The sequence below is a fragment of the Copidosoma floridanum genome, unplaced genomic scaffold (genome assembly GCF_036245765.1).
Source record: "Copidosoma floridanum isolate Cflo_tuat_1 unplaced genomic scaffold, Cflo_Japanese_pri ptg000025l, whole genome shotgun sequence".
In the NCBI taxonomy this organism is placed as follows: domain Eukaryota; kingdom Metazoa; phylum Arthropoda; class Insecta; order Hymenoptera; family Encyrtidae; genus Copidosoma; species Copidosoma floridanum.
In genome coordinates this window covers 6122120-6140589 of record NW_028321902.1, presented here as the reverse complement: position 1 = coordinate 6140589, position 18470 = coordinate 6122120, and the positions used below count along the sequence as shown (strand labels likewise).

At 38.9% G+C, this 18470-nt stretch overlaps 1 protein-coding gene across 1 annotated transcript in view; it reads left to right on the top strand.

The window, feature by feature from the left end:
- The window catches only part of Gfrl (Glial cell line-derived neurotrophic family receptor-like), a 143592-nt gene that overhangs the window by 45848 nt on the left and 79274 nt on the right, over window positions 1-18470 (top strand). Inside the window, exons 2-3 of the mRNA XM_089595495.1 lie at window positions 9529-9609; window positions 9856-9885. Of these exons, the coding sequence (XP_089451621.1) occupies window positions 9529-9609; window positions 9856-9885 (111 nt within the window). The remainder of the gene's footprint in view (window positions 1-9528; window positions 9610-9855; window positions 9886-18470) is intronic.

Below are 18470 nucleotides of genomic sequence, written 5' to 3'. Positions count from 1 at the left end.
GAGAGGCTATTGCAATGCCAGTGTTGGCTGGCCACCTCATCAACAATCCCTGCCAGGCTACTGCACACAACTCGATCTCAGTTGAGTTTCCAGTCTAGCGAAGGGATGAGTTATATTGTTCACCATCTTATTATTCCAAGCATTTTTGAAATTATTGTTGCTGTACAAAAAAGTTAGTCTGGTTATTAACTCAATTATCCACAAATGCCAATGATCGTGGTAAACTTTAAAGTAAACTCGTAATTTTATTAAAAACCTAGGTATAAAAATTTCAAGTAGAAAACACTACGTTTAGTCAGACATGTAAGAAATGATACACAATCTCCTTCATCCATACTTCCTCTTGGAAACAGAGACACTCCGAGTTCATTCGAATCTTTTCTACAATAACCTCGAAGAAACATACTCCAAACACCGTCCATTTGCTTAATTTTTCAGTAGCAGACGAATACGAAAAGTGAACTATAGATGCAAGGAGCCGAGGGAAGATTTTCGCATGAACAAGTTTCCGGAAAAGGGATGCCTGGCAGGGCCGTCTAAAAGCAAAAAGAGTCATGAGCAGAAATCGATTTTGTATGTCGAGACGAGTGCAAAACTTTCAACGGGCGTTTGGGAGGGGCAAAGGGCCCCACTGGGACTCCCCGAGCAAGTTTCTCGAGAAAAGTGCGTCTCCGCCGACCAGAATTTCAACTAGTTTTTAGCTCCGATATGAAAAATCCTTTGGACGACAGCCTTTTTCCCTCCACCCAAAACCCCCCTTTTGCAACTCGGAAAACCTAATCTAAATGGCTGTCGAGCACCATTAACATTAATGTGGCCGTATTAGCACCCAAAGAGTTTAGTAAACTGGCTGAAGAGTTTACGACCAAAAAAAACGAGGACAAAGCGAGGTAGCCAAAGGCTTGAGCGACAAATCGATCCGCACGCAACAACACCTCTCGTGACTCCCAATTACAGTCTCTCTCTCTCTCTTCTACTCATTTTTAAGGCGATACCTATCTGGTTTGAGCGCGGTTGGCCGACCAGAGAGGTGAGCACGAAAAGTGTTCTCGACAGCCCCGCGTGCAAAGAAGAAAGAAAAAATATACTGCCGAGCAATAAAAACACGAGGAAGCAAAAATAACAATAATGGAGCCGCGAAGGAGGAGGAGATCGGGGCCAGCCAAGAGCCCGATAAGACATACGCACGCACGTGTGCGTGGCATGACGGAGCTCTTGATAGTATAGCTTCGTTTTTTTTCTGAGACCACAAAATCGACTCTCACTTGCTTTACGACACGCGCAAATCGTTGAGACTTTTTACAGCTTTACGAGACACATGAGAACATTTTTTCTTTTTCGTCTTACTCAACGTGTTGGAGAATAACGTGTACCTGTTTTTTTTATCGGATGTTTCCTTAAAAAAATTGTATTTTTTTTGCTCAATTGTAAATTAATACATAAGTTATCATAGAAACTGATGTTCAGTGTGATGATTTATTGAATATTGGCTAAATATCTAATGTTCGACGACTCACTTTTTGCTACAAGAAATAATTTTGAAGTTCAGAAAAAAATTTAAGTGCCATTAGAATAAAATTCTACTTACACTTATAAATATATACGTTGGTTTTATATAAATATACGTTACTATTTTTTTTTAAATAAATTACTCACGTTTTGTACATTGGGTGAAAAAAATGAAAATAAAAGATCTAATTGCACTAATTTTAATTATTTTTTATGTGCACCATCAATAGTAAAGAGTAAAAGATTTGTTAGTTTTACAGTTAAAATAAAATAACTTATTAAAGTTTGTTAAATAATAACACTTGAAACAAAATAAGTACTCCTGCGGTTTCTATGTTGAGATCGTATCAGTCAATTTAGTAGAGAGATTTCTTCAAGTCTAAGTATCTCTACAGTAACAGCCAATTGATTTCTCAATCAATTCAATTGACAAAATATTTTAAAACAAACTAATACACTCGAGGAAGTTGCATGCATCAAGTGCACGAAAACCAGCCCTTTGGAAAAAAAAAAAAAATCTCATTCGGTAACGTGATCTATTTTTGTTGTTCATCTTTAAAACGGCATAGACATGATAGACAACATATATACCCTATAGCACCGTAACGAAGCCACTGCCGAGATTAAGTCCATCAAAATCACCACTTTACCATCACTCCTCAAAACGATAGCCGCGCTATCACACGTACGAGCCCTTGGCTCATTAAAAAGCTGAGAGCACACGTTACACACAGCTGCCGTCCTATCGTCCTATCCATTCAGGCTCGGGTATCACTCCAAGCCCGACTAATCATCATCAACGTCCACGTTATCCCGATAGGTGTGTGCTACGCATAGACACGCTGTCCCGGTACGTGACTCCCATTCATGAGGCGTCATATCGGTATGCACTGGTATATGCTTGTCACACTGCGTTCAAGTAGTAACTCATTCCAGTCATTGTTATCGGAAACAAAAAAAATTCAAAACGCATTTTACACATCTTTCGTCAAAATGTTTCGACATCGCGAAACAAATCAACAACCAGCCGTGTAGGGGGACAAACAAACGCGCAATCAATTGAATAAATAAACACGAGCGAGAGTTGCGCACTTACTCTCGTTACTTGTCCCGTCAAATAACATCGTCCTGATGATCCTCTCCCTGCGCTGACGCGACACGTGCGTCCTGTTGGCCAAGCCGATAATTGAAAACTGCTGTAGCGTATTGCGATTTCCCTCACTGTGGATCTTTTTTCGAGCCCCCGGAGGACACGCAACGCGTTTCAACCCCCAACTCCATATATACACATGTGTGTACGGGTACAGGATCACTTTGTCCGCGTTACTTTATCTCCGTCCCACTCCAGTGCACCCACGCGTACACAACACAGCTCGTCGAGTTTTCCGTGCAGTTTTCACTTGGTTATCCCCCTCCGGTGCAATGTATGTCAAACTTTGTGGGATTGGGCCTCTTCAATCGTCAGATCAGAGTAGGGCTTTTCTCTTGTAGTACATTATATTATACGTGTATAAAAGTGCTAACTGATAAAAAGACGAGGGCACGGGGTGTCGCTGCTGCTGCTCCTTAAAATGTCTCTGTTGAAACATCGCAATTTTATGAAAATAATTTACCGTGAGAATCAAACAATTGCACGAAGATACGATGAATAAATCCCATAGAATCGAAACGATCGGAAAACGAGTGGAAACTGGGTGGGTGAGAGGAAGGGAGTATGAGAATAGTTACAAAATGGACAAATAAAATGAAAAAGTTGAACAAAAAAAAGAGTCCCGTTGCTGCCGTCGCTTCGGTGGATCGTCGAATAGTCGATTATCTGCTTTTGAGCCATTGTCGAAAAGTTCCGATTCGATGAGTTTTAGTCCCTACCAACAGTGTATACAAGTGTATACATCCCTACTTTCTATATTGAACACAGTTGGCAAACTTTTATACTCGAGTCAAATTATCGGCTTGATTTTCCTACCCTCCCCAACCCCCAGTCCACCATCCATTCATTGGCTACTCCTTTATACGTTTCGAGGAGGTAATTAAATGCATCTTGGTGGAAAATAATAAAAATCCATTTTCTCAAATTGGAGGGAAAATGTAGTTTCCAAAACGTGAAAAGTAAAGGTGAAGAGACAAAAGAAGGACAGAGCGAGTGTTGTAGGGATGGGGTGGAGGAATAAGAGAAAGAGGAAAAAACACAAAAGTGTAAGGAATGAAGTAAAAGGGTAGAGGGGCAAAGGTATGCAAAGCAGGAAAGAAAAAATATCTCGAGATAAGGAGTAGTCTATAAGGGTATTCGAAAGAAACTCAACGAAATGGCTTATGGAAATGAGAGATGAAGATAAAAGAGGAATATGATATTCTGTTGAAAAAATAGTCTCTTTTTTTCTTATCATTTCTACAGCCAACCCGTTTGAGATGAAGCTTTAATTGGACCCAAAGATGAAAAGAATGACTGTAATGGCTCTATCCTTCAGTAAATATTCCATATATTTGATAAATCATTTCAAACTGTGTAGTACTAACAGAAAATTAAAAAAAAAATATAATTTTTGTTGACTATCCCTTGACAATGTGCCAGAAGAACACAGGGATTGTGATTGTAAGCGAAAAAGCCAAATTGAAGAAAGTGAAAAGATATAGGATAAACTACCAGTTTGGAAATGGGATAAGATGAAGGGGAGAAAAGGATTAAATACGCTATCAATGATGAAAGAGATGTCCCGAGGAAATGCCAGAGTCGATGGGAAGATTTGATATGTTCCATCGTATTGTAACAAAAAGGAGGGGAATGAAGACCTTTCTTTTTTTGGTTTTTTTTTTCACAAAAGAAACTGGAAAAGTGCAGGGGGCAGGGGGTGATCAAGGAGCCAGAAGCAGTGGTAGCGGAAAAAAGTCAAGGAAGAGTATCGGAGGAAGGGAAAAGTTTCCGTTGTTTTTATTAGCTTGCTGTGCTCTCCCGGTATACCCTTAACTTGCTCTTTTTTTCCTTTTTCTCCTTTTCCTCGTGGAAAGGGGATGAAATCGGAGCAACTGAGAAACCGGCTATTGGCAGGGCTGACATAGCTTATAAATACCAATAGAGACAGAATTGCACGAGCTGCTTATCTTTACTCCCTTTTTTTCCTTTATATCTCTCGCGAATGATGCTTCTCATGATTCTCCGGAACTTCACTTCTCATTGCTTTAAAAAAAATAAACAATCAAAAATGAAGTTTGATGTAAAACGGAGTTTACTAAGTTAAATTAAAGACTAAGACTGTGATTGCAAATGAATTCTATTTAACTTTCGTAGCTCTAATTTTGATATTACATCCAAGACTATCATGTGAATGCCGTTTTAAATTTCAGAAATGAAGCCAAAATACAACGCTATTTTTATATGTAGTATGCACAAATTTATATTTGCAAGAGCATAGTTAATATCGAGATATTTTGCAATATTGTGAACTTGATCATTATTTAAATCAAAACTTACATCGTTTATGATCCAACTCGTGTTTCCACATATTTGAGGTACATGTAAGAACACAATTAGACATTTTCAATTATGAATTTTTGACAACACCTTAGAAGTAATTAACCTGTGTCCCTTTAACTCGCCTTATACGTATTCCATCTATCAAACTTCCGTTAGCGTATTCGTGGCCGTTAATTATTTAAAAGCATTAGAAAATTTCTCATGTCACTGGTGATTAAATTAAACGAGTCAATGATCCTATCAAAACTTACAATTTCCTCCAAGGATATCCCCTAACTCGTTCCAGAATTAAATTTGTTTTTGGGAGACTGAAGCAAAACAACAAAATCAACAAACATATCAAGCTCTGCCGTTTCACTCGAGGTAAACTTGAATTACCGCTTTCTGAAGCGTATACATGTACTATTACGACGAATCCAAGCAAGAATGGATGGAAAGTTTAAAAAAAAAAAAAAAAAAAGATGGAAAGAAGAGTCGAGCGTAAAATACGTGTCGGGAGAGCAGCGAGTCCGGTGCTTTGAGGATGATTCGCCCGTCCTATTGGGTTACCTCTCGAGGACGCCCTTTTACCGGGTCCCCCGTGGAATCGGATTACCCTCGCGCTTCTCCATCTCCTTTCTCTGTCTCTTTATCGAACACTTCCTCGTCTCTTCTCTTCGCTGGTAAGTGAGAAATGCTATTATCGAAACTAGCTGGCCTCCCAAGACCTTTGCTGTATATTTTCGTTTCTCGTTAATCGTGGCACGGTAGCAGGAAAAAGTTTTTGTATCGACTACTTCAATTGTTAGTCCCCTAGTCTGTTTTTTCATTTTTGTGCTTTTGCGTTTTTCCACTTTATGCGTTGACGCAACACGTGCCGGACTCGATATTAAAAATATGTTGGTCTGCGTCGTTCTTTAAAAGATGATACGAGGCACTTTCGAGTAGCAATAAAAAGCTTGGGTTAAGGGTGGGAGGGAGGAAATAATAACATCAAGAGCAACAGCGGAAAAAAGGCAATGAAATTTTATAGGGCGCTTTCAAGGGTATTCCTAATTAATTTTTCCACGTCAAACGGAAATGTAAATTGTAAATACGCGTACAAGTGTACGCTAGCGAGGGTTTTCTATTTAATTACAAAAGCTAGCTGATGTCTAATCAATTTCATGGCAAGGAAGAAAAACTACTGGTAAGCGTTATAATTTTGATTCAATTGAATTGTAATGCTTTATTCTGCGTCTTTAATCAATTTTAGATTGTAAAATATTGTTCGATCAAACAAAGTGTTTTTCATACTTATTGGCAAAACTTATTTTATATGGAGAAAGAATTTTTTTTTTTTCAACATAGGTGTCTTTCCCTATGGTTGTATGAATAGAGAAATATTCATTACCCCAAGGTAAAGATTTAAGACCAAAATTACATATAATATCTTTAAAATAGAAGAAGCTTGCAAAATAAAAAGAGGAAATTTAGGAATCTACCATGAGCTTACGATCACTAATTGTAGGAACACAAACATTTTGAACAGTACTAATCGTCATGAATATCAAAGAAATAAGGCTTTACACAACTTATTGTCTAATGATAGCTACCCATTGTTTTTGCCAAAAACCGGATGTGATTATTCAGGGAAGGTCATAACTTTTAAACACGTGACCATCATAGTAATTTATAGATAATGTACAAAAATTGTGTAAAACATAGAGAGATAAAAAATCACTGACAGGAACAATTATTCTCTTTTCCTATAGGCCCAACAGTTACTTATACTTTATTTTTTTTTATACAAAGAACTTGAATTAATATAGATGAACTGTCAATTAGTTCACAAACAACTTGACATAAAAAAAATCTGAAGTAATTATTTTTCAACACAAAAAAAACTTTTAAGGGGAATTTTTTTTGAAACTATCAGTAAACGAAAAATAACCAGGTGTGAAAAAGTGACACGGTACTGAGAGACGCGTCCCAGTTTGGGTGCTCGAGGGGTCAGATGAGCTGGGCAAAGGTCAATCGAAAATAGCGACAAAGGGGGGACACGTGGGGCGGCAGAGTAGCTTTCGTAATTCTCTCGTGTCCTGCGATTCGTCTCCCGCTCACGTTTTCAGCTTCACAGACGCGCTATCCCAGTCTCTCTTGTACACCCGGTCGTAGCATACCCGATGAATAGAAATTGCAACTATACAAACTTTGTAGTGGCAACGAACCATGGCAGATACTTCTTTTTCTATTGAACTAAAATTATCTTTAAAATCGATTACATCGTGTATCATCTGCACACGAAATAAACAATTTTATTTATTATCCAGATGAAGGGGGTGCGAATGTTATATATATATATATATATAAAAAAGTATCGCATACAGTACTCGAATTACAGCTTCTTTGTTACGATTTTTTAATTTTCGACAAGAAAAGTTCATTCCAATTGTTTCAAGTGTCGTATTGAATATTCCATTTTCGAGATAAACGACAGACGAAATTCAATTTATCGCCCATAAGTGCCAGCATAGACGTACATCCAGCCGAGAGAAGTATTGCGTTTCTCCACCAAGGCGCATCTGGTTCTGCGGGGGAGTTATGAAAGACAGAAAATGGATTGATAATACGTTGCAAGCGGCATACAAACAGCTTTATCACTTTGGGCAAGGGATATGGGAACACAAGGAGATACGACACCCTCGCATGGACGTGGATGTACGAGAATTTGTGGGAGACAAGGTGGAAAAATGAAAATCAATGGAAGTGAGAGCCAGTCGGGGTAGGTGCAATTCCACGGGGATTCGTACGCATGAAAATACTATTGTCAATCAATAATATGAAACAATGGGATGTTCAAAGAAGCAAAGTACCGACTCGCTGTGTTGTTCTTTACATCCCAGTCCCTCCACCTTCTGTAGATGAAATAAAAAGTAATCTATACCAATGGGATTTTAAAAAAATCACAATCTGGTATGAACTCATGATGGACAAAAAATTAGTTTCGGTAATCATAAATGCGCAGAAGCTTCACTTCTGTCACGGACCCCAAGACCTCGTGCCCATATAGTCTCTCTTATCACGCGATCGTAAAACGAGCCGGAAGAGCGAGCCAATTATGACATTGTTTGCCTTCTTCCTCTCTCTGTCTCTTTCTTTCGTATTTAAGCTGGTTTTATTACTACTTACACGCGCGCGCACACCAATAATTTTGACCTTTTCGTTCTCATTGTAGCAGTATTACTTTCGTAAAGGTAATTGGTCAAACATATCACAAAAATACCTAAAAACTGTACCAAGCGTTACATCGAAGTATCTATTAAGAAAATTGAAAACACAAACAGCAGATATCAAGCGGATAAAGGTGTCATTGCACGGCGTACCGCAGTGATTATCGGACAAGAGCCACATCGATCTCGTTGATCGAGAAAAAGCCATTTCCCGACTTAACGATTCTAATGGCCACGAGCAGCAGAAAAAAAAGAAAAAAAAAAGAAAAAAAAGGAAAAAGAGAGGAAAAAGGAAAGGAAAAAGCGAGAGAGAGAGAGATATCCGGGTGATTTCAATCGAGGGAAGCACTTGGCGAGCCACACCGTTTAAGGCCAATCGAGCATACCGTGAAGCTATGCGTATATAGAGTCTCTCTTTGCACGTTTTTCGTGCTGCCAAGGGATGGAAATCCAAAGAGAGAGGATAGTTCGACGGGGATAGGTGTGACGTGTAATTAATTGTCCACTTTACACGTGCGAACGATGATTATTGGTCAATCATTGGTTAATTGTCTCTTCAACCACAGAATTGCGTGCAAATTCACGCCTATATGTTATGTATTACTACGCCCTTGGACAAGAGTACCTCTTCAGTTCCACTCAACGATTATTATGAGTAGTTTCGAGGAGTTTGGAGCTTCTCCCGTCCATCCCTCACTTGCTGGCAATGACAACATGTACACAAGTGGTGTTATCTCTACTTGAGTAATTTTGACCTCGATTTTATTTCGTCTCTATTAGCTACCATTATTATTTTTATTACCCCTAGTTTTTTTTGTTTCGTTTCATCACTTAATTTAAAACTGACCCATTATACAATATGAATTTTTACTACCGATGATTGATGAGGAAAATCCGTGCAGGATAAATTCCGATTGTAACTCGAAACCTGTGGCGTTATCATTTCATCAAAAATCACAGTTCAGTGATATCATTTGTGGAAAGGCTGTCGTTCATTCAAAGGGTTAATACATCGCGCACATGTCACTCTTTCGTTTCAATAAATTATGGAGTTGACCAGTAAATCGCGAGGTATTGAAAAAAGGGGGTGAGTCTCGCATTGCGTTGATTGAGCTGTAGATATCATGATTTTAATTGACCGGAAGCTGTACTTTTTGATGGGCGTATTTACATGCATTAACGTATCTCTGATGTACGTGCCTCTAATGGCCAAAGTTTATTCGTTTGACGATGGCAATTAGCCGCTTCGACGTTCACATATACATAACTCAAATTGGCTTATCTTGTAACTTTATTTAATTTGTCAATCATACGAGCAACGAGTTAATACTAGTATTTATTTTCTGGTTTCAGGAGGAGGACGAAAAATCGTCATGAACTGCCTGTTTGCGAGGAAACTGTGTTTCGAGCATCAAAATTGCAGCGCCATCCTTAAAGGTATGATTCATGTTCACATATCTTTTTCAGAAGTTAAATATATTTTTAGAAAAAATTTTGAATGGTGTAGATAAATGTAGTGTTAAAGTATTTATCTCTTAATTGAATTGTGTAAACCCAAGTTAGTTCATGGCAATATTTCAATTACATGTACTAAAAGGAGAGGTGTATAATCACGAAATAAGAAAGTAAAATTTTTAATGATTCATTGCAGTAGTAAATTATTTTTTTTCTTTCTCTTTTCAGTCATACCCCGTGTGTGCGGTCCTGAATTGGGTAAGTGTTAGAACAACGTTTCTTACGTATTAAAAAGTCTTGAAAATTTATACCGAACGTAAAAAGTATTTACATATTATCGGTTCAATACACTAGCACAACCAAATTTTCCATGTCATAGTACTCCATAAACTCACATTCAGCGTAGTGACCTGTCATTTTTATTGATTTTCATCGTCATTCGTATTGTCTTTTACTCAATCAATCATTTTTATCGCTATTGGGTTCAGACGAGATTGTAATGTGACACGAGTGAAATGATAAATTATGATCTATGAAAACGAGATAAATTATTATGTCAACTACACGACGATGATACTAATAATCAGTTTCAATCGACGATCATTCACAAGTGGCTGTATTATTTCCAATAACGATATCAGTGATGTATTAAAACGTACCTGGCATTATCGATAATATTAATCTACTTTTAATTCAAATATCAAGTATACGTCAATCAGTGACAAACGAATAAGCTTAATTGATTAATTTAAAAAAAAACATATATTTTGGATTCATGTCAATCAAGTGATTGAATCGTTCCGTCGTTTATTTGATAATAGCTATAATAATGAGTGAATATATTATCTTATAATATCATACATGAGCAGCATACAAACGAATACTAATAAATATTAATCCCTGCTAGTAATAATTTAATGTAACGTACAACATGTCTTTCATTTCATTATGTTTCCACGAAAGTGGATTTAAAAAAAAAATTTTTTTGCCAAACAATATTCCGTTAGAGTCAAGTTTTAATTATAAATTTCATTTTTGATACTCACGTAAGGAACTCAGACATTTTTAATTCTCAATCGTAAGTATCTCTCGTAAAAATGGGTTACGTCATTATCCCGATTGAAAAACCACCGAACGATAAACATATCCAAAGAAATTCGTAAAAGAGCTAATTGACCATTTGAACTTGCTTTTCACTACCAACAAAAAGAGGAAAAGGGAGAAAAATACGTTCGATTCACGCATGAAAAATGCGCGCACCGCTTCGTTTCGCCGATGGTAAGACCTGAAAATTCAATATTCAAGAGAAGTCTTGAATTTTTCAATCTCCCGTAAACGCACGGCAAAAAATTAAAATGGAAAAAAAAGTGGAAAAGATGTTCAGGGCCAATACACGCGGCTATTGGCTACCGAGCCACTTTAAACGCGGTCGATCGCTCCAACGGCAAATCCTGCGGGAAATTCGATGGTAGAGCCGAATTTCTCGTTATCCCGAAAATCTTGCCTTATGCCCGCCCCCTGCGAGTCGCTGGAAATTTCTAGCGAGGGGGTCTCTGACCTCCCCCCGGGACTCGTAAAAGCCGCCGGATCTCAGGCTACTTCTAGCTGTATTGTACCCAATCCTCCCTTTTCCAGTTTTTTTTTTTTATTTTTTTTCACTTTTGACTCTGGGTATCGTTGGCCCTTCCTCTTATTCTTTTCATTTTTAACCCATGAAATAATGATCTCAATTCATCATTAGTCAACGCGGCTGAGCTGTAAATTCAACGCAATTTTTGATAAAAGAACTTTGTACCCCCTGAAGTGATGATACAAATACCTCATTAAATTTAAGAAAGTCTTTTACGTAATTTGTAACTGCGGGGGTCAAACGTAAACGATAAATATGCCGAGTAGATTCTTGCATGACTAAGTTAAGTGAGTACTCATTGATAAGGATATCCTTTCTGAGGTAAACCAACAATTGGCAACATTGGGGATGAAATCGATTTTCTTAATGATATTTAGTTGCGTAAAAACTTTAAACAATAATGGGAGACAGAAATTTCCATCCGAATAGTTTCGTATCTACGTTCCAACAAAAGAATAAAGACACCTTTTCGCGAACTTTTCTCATAACAACTAAACAGTCGAAAATTGTAACTTTTATTCGCGATGCAAAAACTTTAATTACACAATCAATTTGTGTAGGTTGTAATGGTTGAAAAGTCAATGCTAACAAAAAAATTGTCGTAAAACGAGTTTCTCCATACTTCAAAAAAACATAACAATGCACTTGTTATGAAAAAAAAAAAAAAAAAAAAGTTGTACAAATATAGATCCAAGTACACGTAAAAAGTGAAAGCAATCTCCTCGATGGTACGAGAAAGAAATGGGGAGATGGATGAAATATCCTTGGAAATTTCCCGTTAGCGCACTCAAGCACTTGAGCCACTCTGGCTCTGTCGTACCTCGAAATCCCCGAGTCCGTCCACTTCACCGGCTCCTCCCAACCCCGGCCCTACACAATCTCCTTCGTCGATCACATTCGGAGCCCATTTCGTGGCTCGTCCTCTTCCGCGACCGTGACAACCGGCCCGTGAATTCTCCGGTAAAAACGACGTCCGTCCGACTACACAACTGCTGCTTCTCTTCCACGAGAACTGGAAATTTTTTATTTCATTTGTACATCATGATTGGGTTTTGGTTATTTTTCGCTGCAGTGCGTAAATATTTTTTTCAGCGCGACTCAATGAAATACAGGGAACAACTTCGATTCGTCTCGAACAGTCGATAATAGCAACCATAAAAACGTAAATATAATAATAGTACAGTGATATTTTCGCAAAGTTTCACAATCAGTCGGTCTTTCTCGCTGTGACTATATACCTACATGCAACAGCAGCATCTGAGCATCTGCCAACTGCACTTATTCGCCCTCCTTCCGTAGATATATACAATTTTTAGGTCGGCGTCCATGTCCTCTGCAACTGACAGTTTGACTCGAGTCGTATAAGCCAACAGCAGCACATATGTCTACAGACATATATACCATACGTGGATATGTTACACAAGAAGGAGAGGAAGCATTTAGGAGTTCACGTGGACGGGGGCTTTTATCGCGGAAGAATTACCCGTTTATTTGCTTCCTTCCTTCCTTAGTCCTTTATCTGCCAACCAGAACTAAAAAAGGAAGGGAGAAAAACATGTGCTTTGCTCTTTTCAACTGAGCTGCTCTTTCTTGTATCCGGAGATGCTGAGCTCCTTATTTATGTTTTGCTTACACTCAACTGATCATCTTATTTTACAAGTGCACACATATTATTATTTAAAAAAAAAAGGAACCATCCCTTAAAGTCACCAAATTAATCGTGTTTTTTTTTTGTAAAAATGGCGTGACCCAAATTATTCCTGACTTTCTGTTTCCATCACGATGGTACTGCTTAAACAACATTTTTCTTCAACAGTGACTCCTTCGTCATCTGGACTTTGGGCGTAGATCAGCAAAAATCTCCGTTTGGTTTACATATGAGCACGTGCGTATCCATCAGCGGTCAGTCTCTCTTATGTATCGACAAATCACTTTTGACACATTTTCACGCTGAGCTTTTCAATTCTTTGATAGATAGGAGCGCTTTTTACCTGCAGAAGTGCATGTAGTAAAAAAAAAAAAAAAAAATTGTAGAAGCACATTTTCCAGCGATCCATCAAAATCAGGATCGATCTCCATATGACGCGTGTCGTATACCCATGAACCCTTTTGAGCCCTGGAATATGGAATCTCGTTTGGCTACTCCATTTTTCAATCAGTGTTTTGTTTTCCACATGGGCTCGCTGATTTTTTTGTTGTGTCAAGCACATTATTTCGAATCAGCACTCGTACACCATTTAATCACGCCAGACAAATTTGTGTAACTGCTTCGGGCAGAAATAATATATTTTGCGAAAAAAGGGTCAGTACAAGCGAGCAAGTCTAAACTTTGACGCTGTCCTCTTCAAACGGAGCCGGTTCAGAGTAATAGACTTACTGCCTTTTTATTTTTTCATCGCAGCGAGCATCTGTTTAAAAGTTCAAAGATGTTCTCAGTATTACCTCGAAAGTTGGCTACTCCGGGGAAGACAAAACGACAGAACAAAAATCAAACTGAAAGAATTTCAAAGTAGCATGTTTCCTGGAAAAGTTTTCGGCAGGCGAAGTGCGAGGGTTATTGAGGGAAAAAGTTAACCATCCACGAGGCCTTGCTATGTATTATTGATCGTCACTACGGTATTTTCACAGTATGATCTTCAAAGCTGCGTATCCATAAATATATGCGTATAGCACCCCCCCCCCCGATCCAAAATTGCTCGTTGCACCGAAAGCCAAAATAAATATTTCCACCCAATGGATTCATTTTGATGCGAATAGGCTGCGTTTTTTTTTTTTTTTTTTTTTTATAGAGAGAATTTAAATACAGATGGATACAGCAACACATCAGGTGAATCAACCTGTTTTGGGACGTAAGAAAATAAAAAAATAATTCCCATAGATAGAGATAACCCTAAGAGTTAAATAGATATTTTGTTAGTGAATAATTTTCACGCTATCGCTAACTCGTCTTGATTTCTACATTGCTTGAAAATAAATGCTCCAACTGACGTACAATTAATCCTTTGTTTGAGTGCAAACGTGTTTCAAGTCAAAAGCGGCAAAGTGTGCTCAAAATTCTACATTTCCACTGCTCGTAGTTGCAGCAGCTTTCGTCTCGGTTGGCTGGACTTTAACTACGACCTGAAGTTTTCTTTGGTCTCAGTGCAGAGCAGCCTCTTGGGTAAAGATACACAACAGACACTAGACAAAGTGTAGGTGCATAAAACCCGAGGGAAAGAAAGTCTATGAGGGGTGTATATTTTGTGTGTGCAAGTACACGAGCTTCCGGCGCGTCGCTTTTGTAATATAACATAGGGGGGGGACTCTCTTATTAAAAGGGCTCAGGTGGCACTTCTGGGGGTTGAAGTGAAAGTAAGAGAGAGGGGCCGGGCCGATAAATAAAAAAGATAGCGCTTGCACACGCAGTAGCTGCGACGACGGGGAAAATTATCTACTGCACACGCGGTGAGGGTCGTATAGGCCTCTGCAGTGCTAGTAACTCTGACGGGCTTAGATAGAAATTGGAGGCGCGATATTTTGCCTCTTAATTGGCTGTTGCTCTGCCTCGTTTAATTGATATTTACCGCGAGATGCATTTTAGTTTTTTTGCAAAATGCGATTTTTTTTTCTATGTTGGAGTTGGTACTAAACAAAATACACGGTTTGTTTTGTTTTTCCTCGGTTTTTTAAAAGCAACAAATGGATTATCAATTGATGTAGCAAGATTTTAAAAAATGACTAGAGGAGGGAGGCACCCATTGGTTGGAGCTCAAAGGGTGAAAAGATCACGCCAGTGACGACGGATCGTGTGGATGGATCCACCGACTGCAGGTGTAAGGGTACGTGTGTGGTCGTGCCCCGAGAAAAAGCGGAGCGTCGGCCGCTCGAGTGGAGGTACGGTCGCGGCTGTGTGTCCTCCTTCCCTCTGCACTTGATGCCCCGAGACAACAGAGAGTCACGAGAAGAGCAGGTGGTGGAGGGGAGGAGAAAACTCGAGTGCAGGGGAACAAGAGACTGGCCTCGCGCGTGTCTTCTTTTTTTTTTTTTTTTTTTTCTTTTTTTTTTCATGGTAGGAAGTTGCCTTTACTGGAGGTGTTTTTTCGTGTTGTTTATTGGACTGCCTTATTGGCCTCTAAATCAGTCTTGCGGTTTGTTAGCCGTGCAAAGCTGTTTATTGTTTTTTTTTTTTTTTTTTTTTTTTTTGGGCCCCAGAAGTAGGAGACCTCCTCCTTGGTTTATTAAATTTTTTGAGGTTCAGTAAATTACGTACTGTAGGTACTTTGGAGAAAAACAGCGAGAGCTCCCGTGGAGGTTATTGTTGAGAATCGTGTGTCTCTTTTCAAGGTTATTTCGAGGCAATTTCGAAGCTGTTAAATAATTTCTATCTGCAGCGACTTTCAACTTTGCTTTACAGAAACATTATTTATGTTAGCGATTAATTTTTTATTACAATCACATTCACTTTTACCAACGTGTGCACGAGCTGTAACCACATATTAAAATTAAAAAAAAAAGATAACTCATAAGGAATGGAAATTCATTGTTATTTGTAAATTAAAACTAGGAGGAACATTGAAATTCACCTTTTTTTACACCCACATGCAATTTCCTTTCCTTCATCCACTCCATGAAAACACACTGATGTACGAAACTTTGGTAAATCGCCTTTTTAAAAATTCCTTCTGTCTGCGTCGCTGCCAAAGCGCTCGTTAATTACGTGAAAGAAAGAAGGCACGCCTAGTCCCCCCATCCTCTCCTCCTCCTCAACTGCACAATAGGAAATTCCCGGCAGGCACATGTACATGTATAGGTACAACCATCCTCGAGGGTAGACGTATAGATGTTACAGGTGCTCGCAGACCCAAGTTTAGAGCCACAGTGGCTGGGAGCACTGCAATCGATACGTTTGTTCCCTCGTTAGTCTCTCCTCCCCCTCCGGTACCAGCTAATTTCGCCTCCTCATCCCGGGATGGATATAAATACACCAAGCCCCGCTAATTGGGTCGATTCTGTAAATTATTCCCGATGATCTGGGGGTAAATTGGCGAATAACTTTCGTTCAATGTAGGTAACTTTAATTTTAGATCGTCGTTGGTGGTCGCTGTCGAGCATCACAGAAAAAATTATATACTCTTAAATAAATAATTTTAAGTATGTATTCAATTTATTTTTAATTTTTTTTTGTTGCTGTTATGACCCCCTTTTTCATATCACAGCCTGTGAGTAGCACCAAGTTGATACCAAATTGATTTTTTTTTTTTTTTTTTTTTTTACGAAATCGAGGAGTTACGAACTTCGAAAAATACCCTTACTATATGGCTGGAAAAACGCTAATATTTATTTAAACCTCAATTTCATCTCAGAGAAACTTTGTGGATCTTAAAATTTTAGGGCGACTCCAAGTACTTCCGTCCCCATCCGAAAAACTTGGTACGTTCTTGGCAGTAGTTTCTCCTTACCCTAAAAAGGCAAAAACTTTTTGCTGCTCCAGCGAATGATATTCATGCATCAGAGTAGTTGGTGCAAGAAATTTAATGAATGACGTTATGTCACCCACTGCACCCATCGGCTGAGGCATTGTGGAGATTAGCTAAAAGTCAAATATTTCTCTTGGCACGGGGCCTTCGCCGCGTCCTAGCCACAGTTTTATGGCCGCCAAGTTTACCTTTGAAGTTTTTGCCGATTCCTCTCAAATCCTCACTTTGTTCCTCAATTTCTGTAATAATTTTGTACTATTTGGAAAACATTTCATTTCTACTCCAAAACTTTTGCGAAAACCTAATATCATTATATCTTTTCCGAATATCTTTATGGGTACCTAATAAAATACAACTTCAGACACTAGTAACAAATGTTTATCTCATGGTGTGTTACATTTACATACGGATGTTGATCTGGTCGCAAAAGAAAAAACGTAAATCCTTCCCAGTTTGAATGAGCCCATATTTGTGCATCCTCATTATCATTATTACCACCATCATCAGCAACCGTATAATGATTAAATATTAGGATTCTATGTACACGAGGATAATAAATCAATATAGTCACTCGACATTGATTCCAATGCAGATAATTGAATATGGATAAATTACAGTACGTGCAACAGCATCCATGAGGAAAACATACAATTGTCACACGATATCGCAAACTAATAGAGCGAGTATTTCATGGCTTATTGGTTTCATGATTTTGTGGTGCGCGAATTACAGCAGAGAAACAGGGAAGAGATGGAAGGAGCCACTAATGATCAGTTCTATCGAGTAAATGTAATGGTATAAGCCCAGTTATGCTCTCTCGGCTGCTGCTGTCGATGGTGTCACTCGTATAGGAAGACACTCACTCTAATCAACGTCTCTCTAAGGGGAAAAAAAATCAATCGTGTGCACAAAAAAAAAAAAAAAAAAAAAAAAAAGAAAACGAGGTGTAGGTCGTCTCATCCTCCCGTGACGATTAATTAGTCGAGGGGAGGTGGTCCGTCGTCGCCTGTCCTTTTGCTCGAGACTGGCAGGCCACAGTAGTGTAATCAATCTGTGGTCAGACGTCGCCGTCGGTCCAATCGCTTGTCGTCGATCTTTGATTCGTTGGCGTCGGAGGGACTGGGATCTCTTGTTATACTGCATCGCTATAGATGCTATCTTGCCTCTCTGGCTTTTCCAACCGCTACGACTTTGATATCAGTTACCTGGAAATTTTTAGATTTTAATTTTTTTTTATTATGTACGCGTTTCATTCATTTCGAGTTTATTAGACAAAAATGGCTTTTTAATTTAGAAAATAATGTTCTCAATGGATATTTTAGAAAGAGTGCACGTCGCATTTCATAACACAAGATGAAAAATTAAGATAGGAGGAAAAAAAGTTTCGAAAAAACTCGTGATGGAAGTAACGAAATGGATGCATCGATAAGCGCTGACCATCGAGACGAGGGAGGAAGGGATGGAAAACGAGACGAAGATCGACGTATGGATATCGTCCACGTACATTACGTACACACGCCACAGGGTCCATTTAGGGGATGCGCGTCCAGACGTGGCCATAGATAGCACGAGCACGTCAATGTGCGGCTGCAAGCCAAAGGCGTGGAAATACACGGAAACGACTGTGGAGGCATAGGTGGCAGGTTATCGGACGCTCGGGATCTGTATTCATCATTTCGACTACCCCACATTTTCCTCGTACATCGACAACTCATTAGTGCATTTGAGGATGTGGTGCCTGGATTTGATTAAGGACT